The sequence below is a fragment of the Macaca mulatta genome, chromosome 12 (assembly GCF_049350105.2).
Source record: "Macaca mulatta isolate MMU2019108-1 chromosome 12, T2T-MMU8v2.0, whole genome shotgun sequence".
NCBI lineage: Eukaryota > Metazoa > Chordata > Mammalia > Primates > Cercopithecidae > Macaca > Macaca mulatta.
This window is the reverse complement of record NC_133417.1, coordinates 135,538,939-135,552,228: the sequence shown is the minus strand read 5'-3', so window position 1 is coordinate 135,552,228 and position 13,290 is coordinate 135,538,939. Positions and strand designations below refer to the sequence as shown.

General features: G+C 37.8%; 1 protein-coding gene across 15 annotated transcripts in view; it reads right to left on the bottom strand.

Moving 5' to 3' along the window:
• SP140 (SP140 nuclear body protein) overlaps positions 1–13,290 on the bottom strand; it is a 91,253-nt gene that overhangs the window by 35,454 nt on the left and 42,509 nt on the right. For all 15 annotated transcript variants that reach the window (XM_077957773.1, XM_015111314.3, XM_077957769.1 and 12 more), the window contains 4 exons: positions 13,011–13,097; positions 12,677–12,793; positions 11,992–12,045; positions 225–290 (listed from right to left, as the gene is read on the bottom strand). In XM_077957773.1, coding sequence (XP_077813899.1) covers positions 225–290; positions 11,992–12,045; positions 12,677–12,793; positions 13,011–13,097 — 324 coding nt within the window. The remainder of the gene's footprint in view (positions 1–224; positions 291–11,991; positions 12,046–12,676; positions 12,794–13,010; positions 13,098–13,290) is intronic.

Here is a 13,290-nt window from a genome sequence, read left to right as displayed (position 1 = left end):
TCCTTATTAACTGTGGGCCTCCGGACTATTACATGCATGAGAAACCATTTTGTTGAAGCCATTGCATTTTCAGGCCTCTTTGTCACAGCCTGTTAGTCTACATCCTAACTGATACAGGAGGTACAGAACTCTCCTGGCCGTCGGGAACTGCAGGCTTTCAAGAATACAATGGGCAGTGCCCTAATAAACTCAAAAGCTGTAACGACTTCACTTTGCCTGCTTACCATGTTGTTGGACGTTTTTCTGCATTCTCCTTCTTACTCTGGTCCAGCAATGCCCCCTCTTTTTTCCTTCAAACCAAAGAGAATAAAGTTAATTATGCAGAGGTATAAATATAATTCTTTGAGTTTTATATGCCAGTAAGAGTAAAGGTTTTTTTTCATACTTTGGTCCGCAGGAATGGGGCAAAATACTTTAGGATCAGTGTAGCAGTGTGGAGGTTGAGTACAGAGTTATATTTTACCTCTGCATGAGCCTTGGGCCATGGGCTTGGGAGAGACTATAGGAGACGACCTTCCTTGAAACAAAATTTTTAATAGAAAATTAACTCTTGCTGGCACCTTAGAGTGAATGATAACTGTTGTTTCATGTTCCTTTTTCAAGTGTTTGTTGTGTAAATGCAAATGTGCAATGAGAAGGCATCCTCCTTGAAGCTGATGATGTTATAAATAATATTCTATATTGGAAGTTGGGAGATATTCTGAACTTGATGTAGTGAGTTTTCATTATGTAATTACATACTCATTACAGAATCCCTATATAATTTCATTAAATAATCTCAGCAGTGCCTCCACACTGTCAGCCCTACTTCAGGCTGCAGAGCAGCTGACTCCAGGAATACTGTTGTGACCCCAGAAACTCATCAGTGTCCTGAATCTGGCTGTCTGGACCATTTGCAGTCTGATGTGCCCTTTATCTGAAAAGTGACTCCACAGTGCACTGCCTTTCTGACTATCCCTCATCTCCTCCTGTCCGCACACTGTGGGAGGGCAGTAGGCTCACTGAAGGAAGCAGCCCCCAGAAAGGGATCACCTCCTTCCTGGATAGTGACCAGGACAGAAGTGGTAGAGGTTGCAAGTGTTCTGTAGACCTATCTTGAAGATTCAGGATTCTGTTGCGACCATTCCTAAGGATGATGCCTCATCCTTTCCCCTACCAGCCTGGTGGGTATGGCCTTCAAAGAGCCTAGGGATTCAGATTTAACTCCAGACACATTTTATGAAAATGCTTTTCCTCTACTATCTAATTTTGTAGATGGAAAGTCTAAGTGAGAAAAGGAGATGATTAGGATAAAAGATGAAGGTACAGCCACTGGAGTGGTATAGCAGATTTTGCAGCAGTGAAGCAAGAGCAAAAATCCAGACATCTAAAGAGGTATGGGAGAAAGAGGAGCATTGGTGATATCTGTCTTTCAGAAGAACCCAAGGATCCTTTGTCCAGAAGGAAAATACCCTGCTCCAGTGCTCCCACCTCTGAGAATGCTGAGTCAGCCTCTCTGCACCAGCCTTGAGACAGCAGGGGCTGGGTCCAGCTTCTGAGGTCCCACATTGAACCCTCTAGACATTGTCCCTACCACTATTCTCAGTCATTTGTTAGAGGGGGGCTGCCACCTGGTTGGTGTCATGGACAAATAGGACAGATTGGACAGACTGTCCTCACGCAGTCCCTCCAACATGCCCACCCTCTCCCTAGCCACACACACAAACAAATCAAGGATGAACAGAACTGGGAACTCCAAGGCTTACAGCCAGCCAGGGACCACGTAGGAGACACTGTTCACCTTCCCCCTTACTAATGTACATACCACTCAAGGAAGCCCAACAATTGTGTACACTTTCCTTCTGGGAGCCCCACGTGTGCCCTGGGGATTGTACTTCTTGTATGAAAGCCAGGCACTAATTGCCTCCCTCATGTAAGGACTTGTACCTTAGAGGTGGTCATAAGGGACCTAAATCGTTTACAGTTTATGAAATGTGTGTGGGTACGGGTGTGTGTGTGGATATGGGGTCTCGCTATGTTGTCCAGGCTGGTTTTTGAACTCCTGACCTCAAGTGATCCTCCTATATTGGCCTCCCAAAGTACTGGGATAACATGAGTGAGCCACTGCACTGGGTCAAAATTTGTTAAATGTTGTAGGAAAAAAATTGAATGGATGTGGACCCATGGGTCCGACTATCAGAGTGACTGACCGGGTGGTGTCTTCATGGGGAAATTTGCCAGAAGCAAAAATGTGGGGCGAATTTGGTGGAAGGCCATTCTCCATGGCATTTCTACATGCCTCAGAGTATCACTTCAAGGATATTTGAATAGCAAAGCAGTCTTGGAAGCTAGAGATCATGTAGCCTCCAGATTATAGGGCAAATGTATCCCTGACCACTATAAAATAGACAACATCTCCCTCCTTAGACATTTTCCAGAGGAGATGCCTCCAGAAGAGATTTGCTTAAGATCCCCAGAGGAGATTTGCTTAATATCCCCAGAGGAGAGTTGCTTAAATTCCAGCTAAAAAGATAATGTCTCCCTCAGAGGTAAGGTTTGGGTATGTTTGCTATCAGTCCCCTTATAAGCCCATAGGTTTCCTCAGCGAAGCATTCTTCTACTGCAGCACACACCTGTGAGTGCAGCATCCACCTGGGCTTGCTCTGCACCATCCTTTTCATGGGTCTTGGGGGGAAAGAACTGATGTGTCTACTCTATATCCCAGCAATTTTGCTCCTAGGTATTTAAGCAAGAGATATGAAAAAACAGGAAGATTCCTACAAGAATGTGCTCAGCAGAGTTTTCATAATAGCAAAAAACTTTAAAAACTCGAGGTGTCCATCAATAGACTTATAAACAAAATTTGGTATATCCAGATAATGTGCACTACTTAGCAATGAAAAAGAACAAACTACTGAGACATCCAACAATATGGATGAATCTCAAAAACATGCTGTGTGAAATAAATCCCACTCTAAAGAGGATATGCTATAAAACCTTACTTATATAAAGTTTTTAAAAACCCAAATTATCATAGTTAAAAAGAAGAGTAGTGATTGCCCTGATGGGTAGTGGGTGAGATATACCGGGCAGGGCATAAGGAACCTTTCCAGGTGATGGTCATGTTCTGTATCTTGATAAGAATTTTGATGGTGCAAAAAAAGGCAGTTACAAGAACTCATCAAATGGTATACTTAATACTCGTGCATTTCATTGTAAATTTTATCTTAAGAAAAGAATTCTAAATAAATACTGAACTCTAGTTAATGATACACATGCCAACGTATTTGAGGGGGAAGAGTGCTAATGTCTGCAGCCTTGAAATGTTTCAAACTTGACCACCAGTTAGTGAGTGGATAGAGAAATGCATAGATGAATAGAAAAGTGATAAAGCAGGAATGATACAATGTTAATTGTGAATCTATGTGAAAGTATATTGATGTTTAGTATACAATTCTCCCAAGTCTTCTGTATGCTTAAAATTTTCATGATTAAATTTGAGGGAAAAAAAAGCTTTTAGAGAGAAAGGACAGAATATTTACCAAGAAGTTACAGTTAGTTACAATAAGAAAATAATTTTTATTAGCCACACCATAGATTCCAGAAAATAATATAGTAATCACTTTACTATACTGAGAAGAAATAAATTATTGACCTAGAAGTTTTAATGTAGCTAAGAAGTTCTATCAAAGTAAAGACAAAGTTGTACATCCAACACTTAGAGAGTTTACCACTTAGAGATCACTCACTAGAAGAAACAAAGAATTTACTTCAGCTAGACAAAAAGTGAAACCAAAGAAAAAAAACGATGGTGAGAATACAAAATAATTTTTTTAATTAAGTAAATATCAACTGTAAAAATGATAATAGTTTCAAAATTTATAGCTAAAATTAAAATATTAAACAATAGCCAAAATGGTAGAAATGGGGTGTTCAGTTTGTAGTGAAACCATGATAAGCTCCTTGTCATCTTTTGGGATTGGGGCATAATTTAAAACATTACAGAAATTTTATCTTTAATTTCTAAACCAGCAGGGAGAAAGGGGAGAATATATAGTTTTATACCAATCCATTAGAAAGCTGGAAGGAGACATGAAAAACACAAATAAAGTATGGTCAACAATACCACAGAAGATATAGGTCCATATACATCTGGAATCTCAATAAATGTAAATAAATTTAAATTTACCTATTAAGAAGCTAGGATTATCAGACAAAATTACAAAAGTTAAGTGCAGTTACAAGAGACATAAAAGAAAGCTGAACAAGAGGGCATCACATAAAGTGAGTGAAAAAAGATCACGCCACTGCACTCCAGCCTGGGCGGCAGAGCGAGACTCTGTCTCAAAAAAAAAAAAAAAAAAAAAAAAAACCATAAAAGTTTGCGTAACAATGTTAGTACTCAGCCAAAGAGATTTTAAGGCAAAAGCATTAACAGGGATAAAGCAGAATGCTGTATAATGACAAAAGAAAAACATCCATTAAGAAGTTATAAATCATGAATAGCCCCAAAATATTTAAAGTAAAGCAACAAAATAAAGAGGAATTGGCAAATATACAACCATGTGTGAGAATTTAACACATTTGTATGCAAATCTGATGGAGCAAATAAAATTTAAATTACTGTGGACACGAATTTAAACAACAAAGTTGTGCTTGATAAAAAAGACACATGGAGTGAAGCCAGAGCCTAACAAATAGTTCAAATGTACATTATTCTCAAGGGGCAGAAAACATTTACAAACATTGACCACACATTAGGTTGCCAAAAACAAAAAAACAAAAAAACAAAAAAAAACCTTAATTTAGGGGTGGTATATGCCTGTATTGTCACTTATTTGGGAGTCTGAGGCAGGAGAATCACTTGAGCCCAGGAGTTTAAGGCCATCCTGGAACACACAGTGAGGTCCCATCTTTTAAAAAACAAACCAGCAAAAAACAGATCAGCTGTTGTCAAGAACTAGAGAATGGAGAGACGAATACAAGTGGACTTTGGGGTGATGGAAATGATACATGTCATGATTGTGGAGGTATTTACATAACTGCACACATTTGTTAAAACAAATTTGATTATACCTTAAGGTGATGAATTTGTTTTATGTAAATTACAGTTCAATAAAGCAGATAAGAAAAGTAGACGCGTGGAACATCTACATAAAGAAAATCCTGTTATTGGTGTCCTTATCAACGATTACTTGAACATACATGCATGAGTTTATTTCTGGGTTCCCTATTCTATTGCATTGGTTTATGTGTGTTTTTATGCCGCTACCATACTGTTTTGATTACTCTTGTTTTGCAACATAGTTTAAAATTAGACAGTATGATGCCTCCAGCTTTGTTTCTTTTTTTTTTTTCCAAAATTACTTTGCCTATTTGGAGTCTTTTATGATTCGATACAAATTTTAGGATTCCTTTTACCTATTTCTGTGAAAAATGTCATTTAAATTTTGATAGAGATTTCATTGACTCTCCAGATCACTCTGGGTAATACGGACATTTTAACAATATTCTTCCAGTTCTTGAACATGAGATATCTTTCCATTTATTTGTATATTTTTCAATTTCTTTCATGAATGTCATAGTTTTCAGTGTGCAAATATTTCACCTCTTGTTAAATGGGTTCCTATTTTATTCTTTTTGTGGCTATTTTCTTAATTTATTTTTTGGATAGTTCATTGTTAATGCATAGAAACACAACTGATCTTTGAATCCTGCAACTTTACTGAATTCATTTGTTAGCTCCAACAGTTTTTTTATGAACTCTATAGTGTTTTCTACATAGAAGATCGTGTCACCTGCAAACAGAGACAATTTAACTTCTTTCCAATTTGGATGGCTTTTTTTTTCTTGCTTACTTGCTTTGACTAGGACTTACATCACTATACTGAATACAGATGTCAAGAAGGGGCATTTAATCTTGACAAGGGTGCCAAGAATAAATAATGGAGAAAAGATAGTCTCTTCAATAAATGGTCCTAAGAAAACTGAATATCCACAAGCAAAAGAATGAAATTACTAGCATTTTATCACAGTAGATCCTCTCAAATCCTGCTGCTGCTTTATCAACTAATATTTTCTAAATCCTTTGTTGTCATTTCAACAATGTTCACAGCATCTTCACCAGGTATAAATTCCATCTCAAGAAACTGCTTTCTTTGCTCATTCATAAGAAGCAACTCCTCATCCACTCAAGGTTTATCATGAGATTGCAGCAATTCAGTCACATCTTCAGGCTCCACTTCTAATTCTGGTTCTCTTGGCTGTTTCTGCCACATTTGCAATTACTTCTTCACTGATGTCTTGAGCCCTTCAAAGTCATCCATGAGGATTGTAATCAACTTCTTCTAAATTCCTGTTAACGTTGATATTTTGACCTCCTCTCATGAATCATGAATGTTCTTATGGCACGTAAAATGGTGAATCCTTTCCAGAAGGTTTCCAATTGACTTTGCCCAGATTCATCAGAGGAATCGCTATGTATAGAGACAGTTATAGCATTACAACATGTAATTCTTAAATATTAAGACTTGCTAGTTGAAATTACTCTTCGATCCATGGGCTGCAGAATGGATGTTGTGTTAGCAGGCATGGAAATAACATTAATCACCTGTACATCTCCATCAGAGCTCCTGGATGACTAGGTGCACTGTCAATGAACAGTAACACTTTGAAAGGAATCTTTTTTTCTGAGGAGTATGTCTCAACAGTGGGTTTAAAATATTCAGTAAACCATGCTGTAAACAGATGTGCTGTCATCTGGGCTTTATTCCAATTATACAGCACAGGCAGAGTAGATTTAGAATAATTCTTAAGGGCCCTAGGATTTTCAGAATGGTGAATGAGCATTGGCTTCAAGTGAAAGTCACCTGCTCCATTAGCCTCTAACAAGAGACTCAGACTGTTCCGTGGAGCTTTGAAGCCAGGCATTGACTTCTCCTCTGTAGCTATGACAGTTCTAGATGGCATCTTCTTCCAATAAAAGGCTGTTTAGTCTACACTGTAAAACTGTTGTTTAGTGTAGCCACCTTCATCTATGATCTTGGCTAGATCTTCTGGACAACCTTCTGCAGCTTCTACATCAGCATCTGTTGCTTCGCCTTGCCCTTTAATGTTATGAGACAGCTTCTTTCCTTCAACCTCAGGAACCAACATCAGCTAGTCACAAACTTTCCTTATGCAGCTTCCCACATCTTTCAGCCTTTATAGAATAGAAGAGAGTTTAGGCCTCACTCTGGATTAAGGTTTCGCTTAAGGGAATGTTGTAGCTGGTTGGATCTTCTATCCAGGTCACTCATACTTTCTCCATATCAGCAATAAGTCTGTTCCACTTTCTTATCATTTATGTGTTCACTGGAGTAGCACTTCATAACTTGGCTAATTGTTTGCTGCAACAGGCCTAGTTTTCAGCCTATCTTGGCTTTTGACATGGCTTCCTAACTAAGCCTCATCATTTCTAGCTTTTTATTTAAAGTGAGACACATGTGACTCTTCCTTTAACTTGAGCCTTTAGAGGCCACTGTAGGATTATTAATTGACTTAATTTCCATATTTTTTTTTTTTGTCTCAGGAAAGAGGAAAGTCCAAGAGAGGGAGAGAGACTGGGGAACAGCTGGTCAGTGAAGCAGCTGAAACACACACAACATTTATTAGGTTTGCCATCTTATACGAACACAGTGTGTGGTGCCATAGACAGTTAGAATAGTAACATCAAAGATCATTGTTGTCACTTTTCATACTACCATAACAGGAATAATAATAATAATAAAGTTTGAAATCTTGCGAGAATTACCAAAGTGTAACAGAGACACAAAGTGAGCACATGTTGTTGGAAAAAGGGCACCAATAGACTTTTTTTTGACACAGGGTTGTCACAAACATTCAATTTGTAAAACTCACAATATTCTCAAAGTACAATAAAGCGAAGTGCAATCAAATGAGATGTGCCTGTACCACAAAGAAACCTAAAAGAATAACATCAAATATGACAACACACATAGGTGACATTCAGTATATGTCACATATAAGTATTCTTGTTGTCCTAAAGCATGGAGAAAAAAAGACAACACACTGGCAAAATATAAGTTCCAAGCACTCATAGAAGAAAAAGTAAAAATGGCCAACAGCAAATGAAGAATGCTCAGCTGCACCAAAAATGAAAGCAATGCAAGTTAAAATAGGAATGAAATAAAACTTTTTTTACAGTTAAGTTGGCAAGATATTAAATGTTTATAATATCTACTGCATGTTATATTGATTTAAAGAGAAATGCAATGGTTTAAATGTATTCATTTAGATATATTACATAATTCTAAATGTGCTAATAAAACATAGAAAAAAATGGAAATATGTACAGCAAAGCTTATAGGGAATACGTATTTTAAAATCAGGAAAAAAAACAGCATAAAAGTGTAAGTAATTTGAAAAAATATAAATTGTTTAGAAGATCGAATATAACCATATAGGGTGAATTTTTGTTTGTTTGTTTGTTTTTTGGTCTTACAAAAGGTATTGTTGCTGTAATAAATTACCATAAACTTAGCGACCAAAAAAATCACAAATTCATGGTCTTATAATTCTGTGGGTTGGAAATCTGACATGCACCTCACAGGGCTAAAATCAATCAAGGTGTCTGCAGGGCTTTGCTCCTTTCTGGAGGCCACAGAGGAGCCTTTTCCAACTTCAGAAGGTTGCCCACATTCCTTAGTTGATGGACCCCTGCATCCATCTCCACATCCAACTCTATTCTCTCTGACCATTCTTCCATAGTCACACGTCCCTCTCTTGACAGGAGGATATGTTCTCTGACTTTAGGGGCCCATGTGATCTTACCTCAAGCTCCTTAACTTAATCACATCTTCAAAGTCCCTTTTGCCATGTAAAGTAACAGATTATAGGTTCTAGGAGATAAGACATGGACATCTTTGTTTCTCTTGGTACAAAATCCTCAAGAATCTTACGGATCTCCTGCATTTATCATGGGGATTTCCTCCATCAGACATGAAGCTTCCCCACAGATCTTTCCTAGAAATTCACACATCTATTTTTTTTTATACTTTAAGTTCAAGGATATATGTGCAGGTTTGTTACATAGGTAAACATGTGTCATGGGCGTTTGTTATACAGATTATTTCATCACCCAGGTATTAAGCCTAATACCCATTAGTTATTTTTCCTGATCCTCTCCCTCTTCCAACCCTTCACCTTCTGATAGGCCTCAGTGTGTGTTGTTCCCCTCTATGTGTCCATGTATTCTCATCATTTCATTACCACTTATAAGTGAGAACATGTGGTGTTCGATTTCTGTTCCTGTATTAGTTTGCTAAGGATAATGGTCTCCAGCTCTATCCATGTCCCTGCAAAGCACATGATCTTATTCTTTTTTTTTATGGCTGCACAGTATTCCATGGTGAATATGAACCACATTTTCTTTATCTAGTCTATCATTGCTGGACATTTAGGTTGATTACATGTCTTTGCTATTGTGAATAGTGCTGCAATAAGCATACATGTGCATGTGTCTTTATAATAGAATGATTTATATTCCTTTGGATATATACTCAGTAATTGGATTGCTGGGTCAAATAGTATTTCTGTCTTTAGGTCTTTGAGGAATTGCCACACTGTCTTCCACAGTAGTTGAACTAGTTTACACCCCCAGCAACAGTGGGTATAAGCATTCCTTTTTCTCCACAACCTTGTCAGTATCTGTTGTTTTTAGACCTTTTAATAATAATCATTCTGACTGGTGTGAGATGGTATCTCATTGTAGTTTTGATTTGCATTTCTCTAACGATCAGTGATGCTGAGCTTTTTTTCATATGATTGCTGGTTGCATGTATGTCTTCTCTTGAGAAATATCTGTTGATGTCCTTTGCCCACTTTTTAATGGGGTTGTTTTTCTTGTAAATTTGTTTAAGTACCTTATAGATGTTGGATGTTAGATCTTCATCAGATGCATAGTTTGCAAAAATTTTCTCCCAGTCTGTAAGTTGTCTATTCACTCTGATGATAGCTTCTTTTGCTGTGTAGAAACTCTTTAGTTTAATTAGATCCCATTTTTCCTTTTTTTTTTTTTTGAGAGTGCTATAAAATCTTTCATTTTGTGTTAAGAGCACATAAGGCCAAGACAAGGACTAAACATAAAATGCCACTCAAAAGTGTTAATCTGGTGGCCTACCATAGATCCCATTTTTCAATTTTTGCTTTTATTGCAATTGCTTTTGAAGTCTTTGTCATGAACTCTTTGCCCATGCCTATGTCCTGAATGGTATTGCCTAGGTCATCTTCCAGGGTTTTTATAGTTTTTGGTTTTACATTTAATTCTCTAATCTGTCTTGAGATAATTTTTATATATGGTGTAAGGAAGAGGACCAGTTTCAATTTTCTGTATACAGCTAGCTGATTATCCCAGTACCATTTACTGAATACGGAAACCTTTTGCCATCGCTTGTTTTTGTCAGGTTTGTTGAAGATCAGATAGTTGTAGGTGTTTGGACTTATTTATGGGTTCTCTCTTCTGTTCCACTGGGCTATGTGTCTGTTCTTGTACCAGTACCATGTTGATTTGGTTACTGTATTAGTCCGTTTTCACATTGTTGATAAAGACATACCCAAGACTGGGTAATTTATACAGGAAAAAGAGTTTAATGGACTTACAGTTCCATGTGGCTGGAGAAGCCTCATAATCATGGTGGAAGACAAGAAGGAGCAAGTCACGTCTTACATAGATGACGGCAGGCAAAGAGACAGAGCTTATGCAGGGAAACTCCCCCTTATAAAACTACCAGATCTCATGAAGACATATTCACTATTATGAGAATAGCACAGGAAAAACCGGCCCCCTTAATTCAACTACCTTCCACTGGGTCCCTCCCACAACACTTGGGAATTGTGGGAGATACAATTCAAGATGAGATTTGGGTGGGGACACAGCCAAACCATATCAGTTAATGTAGCCTTGTAGTATGGCTTGAAGTTGGGTAGCATGATGTCTCCAGCTTTGTTCTTTTTGCTTAGGATTGCCTTCACTATTCAGGCTCTTTTTTGGCTCCATGTGGATTCTAAAATCATATTTTCTAGTTATGTGAGGAAAGTCAATGTTAGCTTAATGGTAATAGCATTGAATTTATAAATTGCTTTGGGCAGTATGGCCATTTTAAAATGATACTGATTCTTCCTGTCCATGAACATGAAATGTTTTTCCATTTGTTTGTGTCATCTCTCATTTCTTTGAACAGGGTTTTAGTTCTCCTTGTAGAGATCTTTCACCTCCCTAATTAGCTGTATTCTTAGGTATTTTATTCTTTTTGTAGCAACACACATCTATTTTTGATTTCTGCTGAGATGGCTGAGGGACTCAAGAGTCACATGCCTCATCTCTTCAAATAACTTTTTATGTGAATGAATAATCTGACCTTTCACTACTTCCCAGGGAACTTGCAAAAAGTCTTGTTTGTCTCTACCAAGCACACATCCCTGACAATGAATCTCCTTATTTTATCGTGTTTTTTGACCTAGATAGGCTGAGAATTTTCTAAATCATCAAGACTTCATTCTTTTTTCATTTAGCAGCTCTTCCTTCAATATAGCTCTTCCCTCTTGCATTTTACTATAATTAGCAAAAGATACCACAACATACCATGATTACTGTATTTGGAAATCTCCTTAGCTATAGATCCAGAAAGTTCTGCTTTTCACATGAGTACAGGACAGGCCACTATATAATAGGAGGCCTTTTCCACATCTTTCTTATGTCCTTCTGAGCCCTCACCAATAACACAGTTAACCTCCATATTTTTACTAACAGTCTGCTCATGATGATCCAGGTCTTCTCTAATGCAATATAGACTTTCTCTCTCATGTTATTTACTTCCTTCTCAGCCCTCACTAGCATAGTCTTTAGCATCCATGTTTCTACCAAGAACTACTCAGGGCAATATAGGCATAAAACTCTGGCATTAAAAACATATTTGTAACACTAAAAGCAAGTAAATTCTTATTTAGTCTTACTTTTTTTCCTCTTGGGTTTTCCCAAAGTAGAGTTGTTTCCAATATCCACAGTATCTAGAAAATAACAAGTTGTAGTGAGGAAATAGAAATTAATAAATAAAAGTTACAGATTTTAGGACAATTTATACTACAGAAGGCTTGAGTTTATAAAGATGTTTAGATACTTATTCTTCTCTTTCTTCCAGAGGAATCAAAAACCCACTGAACTGAGAACTAGGAGTCTAGGATGGGCCCTGGGTCTTCTATCAAAAATACGTGTTGGGCTAAGAAGAGTAGACCTGCTGTCTTTCCTCCTGACAATTAAGTACCAGGATTAGTTGTCTTTTGAGTGTGGCCTTTCTAAGTTGTAGCAAAGTGACACTATTATCTACCAGCAGAAGTTCACTGGGGTATCCTGGGCTTCATGGAATATTGGGTGTAACTTAATATACTAATGCAATCAACAAGATAACTGCATTTCAAAGAGTATACTTTTATGACATCATCTATGTCTAATCAGCAGAGTCCATCCTCCTAAATATTACTTTATAGCGATCTCTTGCCTCCCTGCAGTTCCCCAAAGGCTCAAGTGAACCAAATGCAAAGAATAGGATTCTAGACAGACTGGAGCACCTACCTCCACCCTACTGGGGGTCTGTGGGGCCCACTAAGCCACCCCCATCCCACAGCCCTCAGACAGCCTTACCCATTGTGCCACATGCTTGATCACTTTCCATCTTTACTTCTGGGCCTCCTGGCACCTCTTCTGAGAAACACATGACACAGGAACACTTCTCATTTTCATATGCTGATTGCTCTGCTCCTGAGCCAAAATGTGATTCATGAAGACTTTCAGTTTGACACAGTGACTCTCTTTTCTGCACCCTTGTTGCTCCCCTTCTTTACTTTTTCCTCTGAAATCTTCTCCTTTCACTGCTCCTCCTTATATTTGATTCTTCCTTTAAGTCTATTTTTTTCTCCTCCTTTTTCTCTTTATCAGAACTCTGTTTCCGTTTTCACTATTTTTAAGTCATAATTACCTGATACATCATCATGTAGCAGGCTAGAAGCGAGCTCTTCTGATTCTCCTTCTTCATTCATTGGGTGATCTTCTAGTTCACCAGACACTAATGAGAAACAAGAAAATTACTGTCCAAGGATCCTGACACAGTGACCAGAGAAGAGTTTCTAGTGCTGTCATACTACAAACTGATATTCTGAGCTAAGATGAACTGTTCTCTGGAAAAAAATATACTTTCTCCAATAATCACATTTGACACTTAACAGAGCCATGCTCTCCCCATGTTATGCACTTCATCC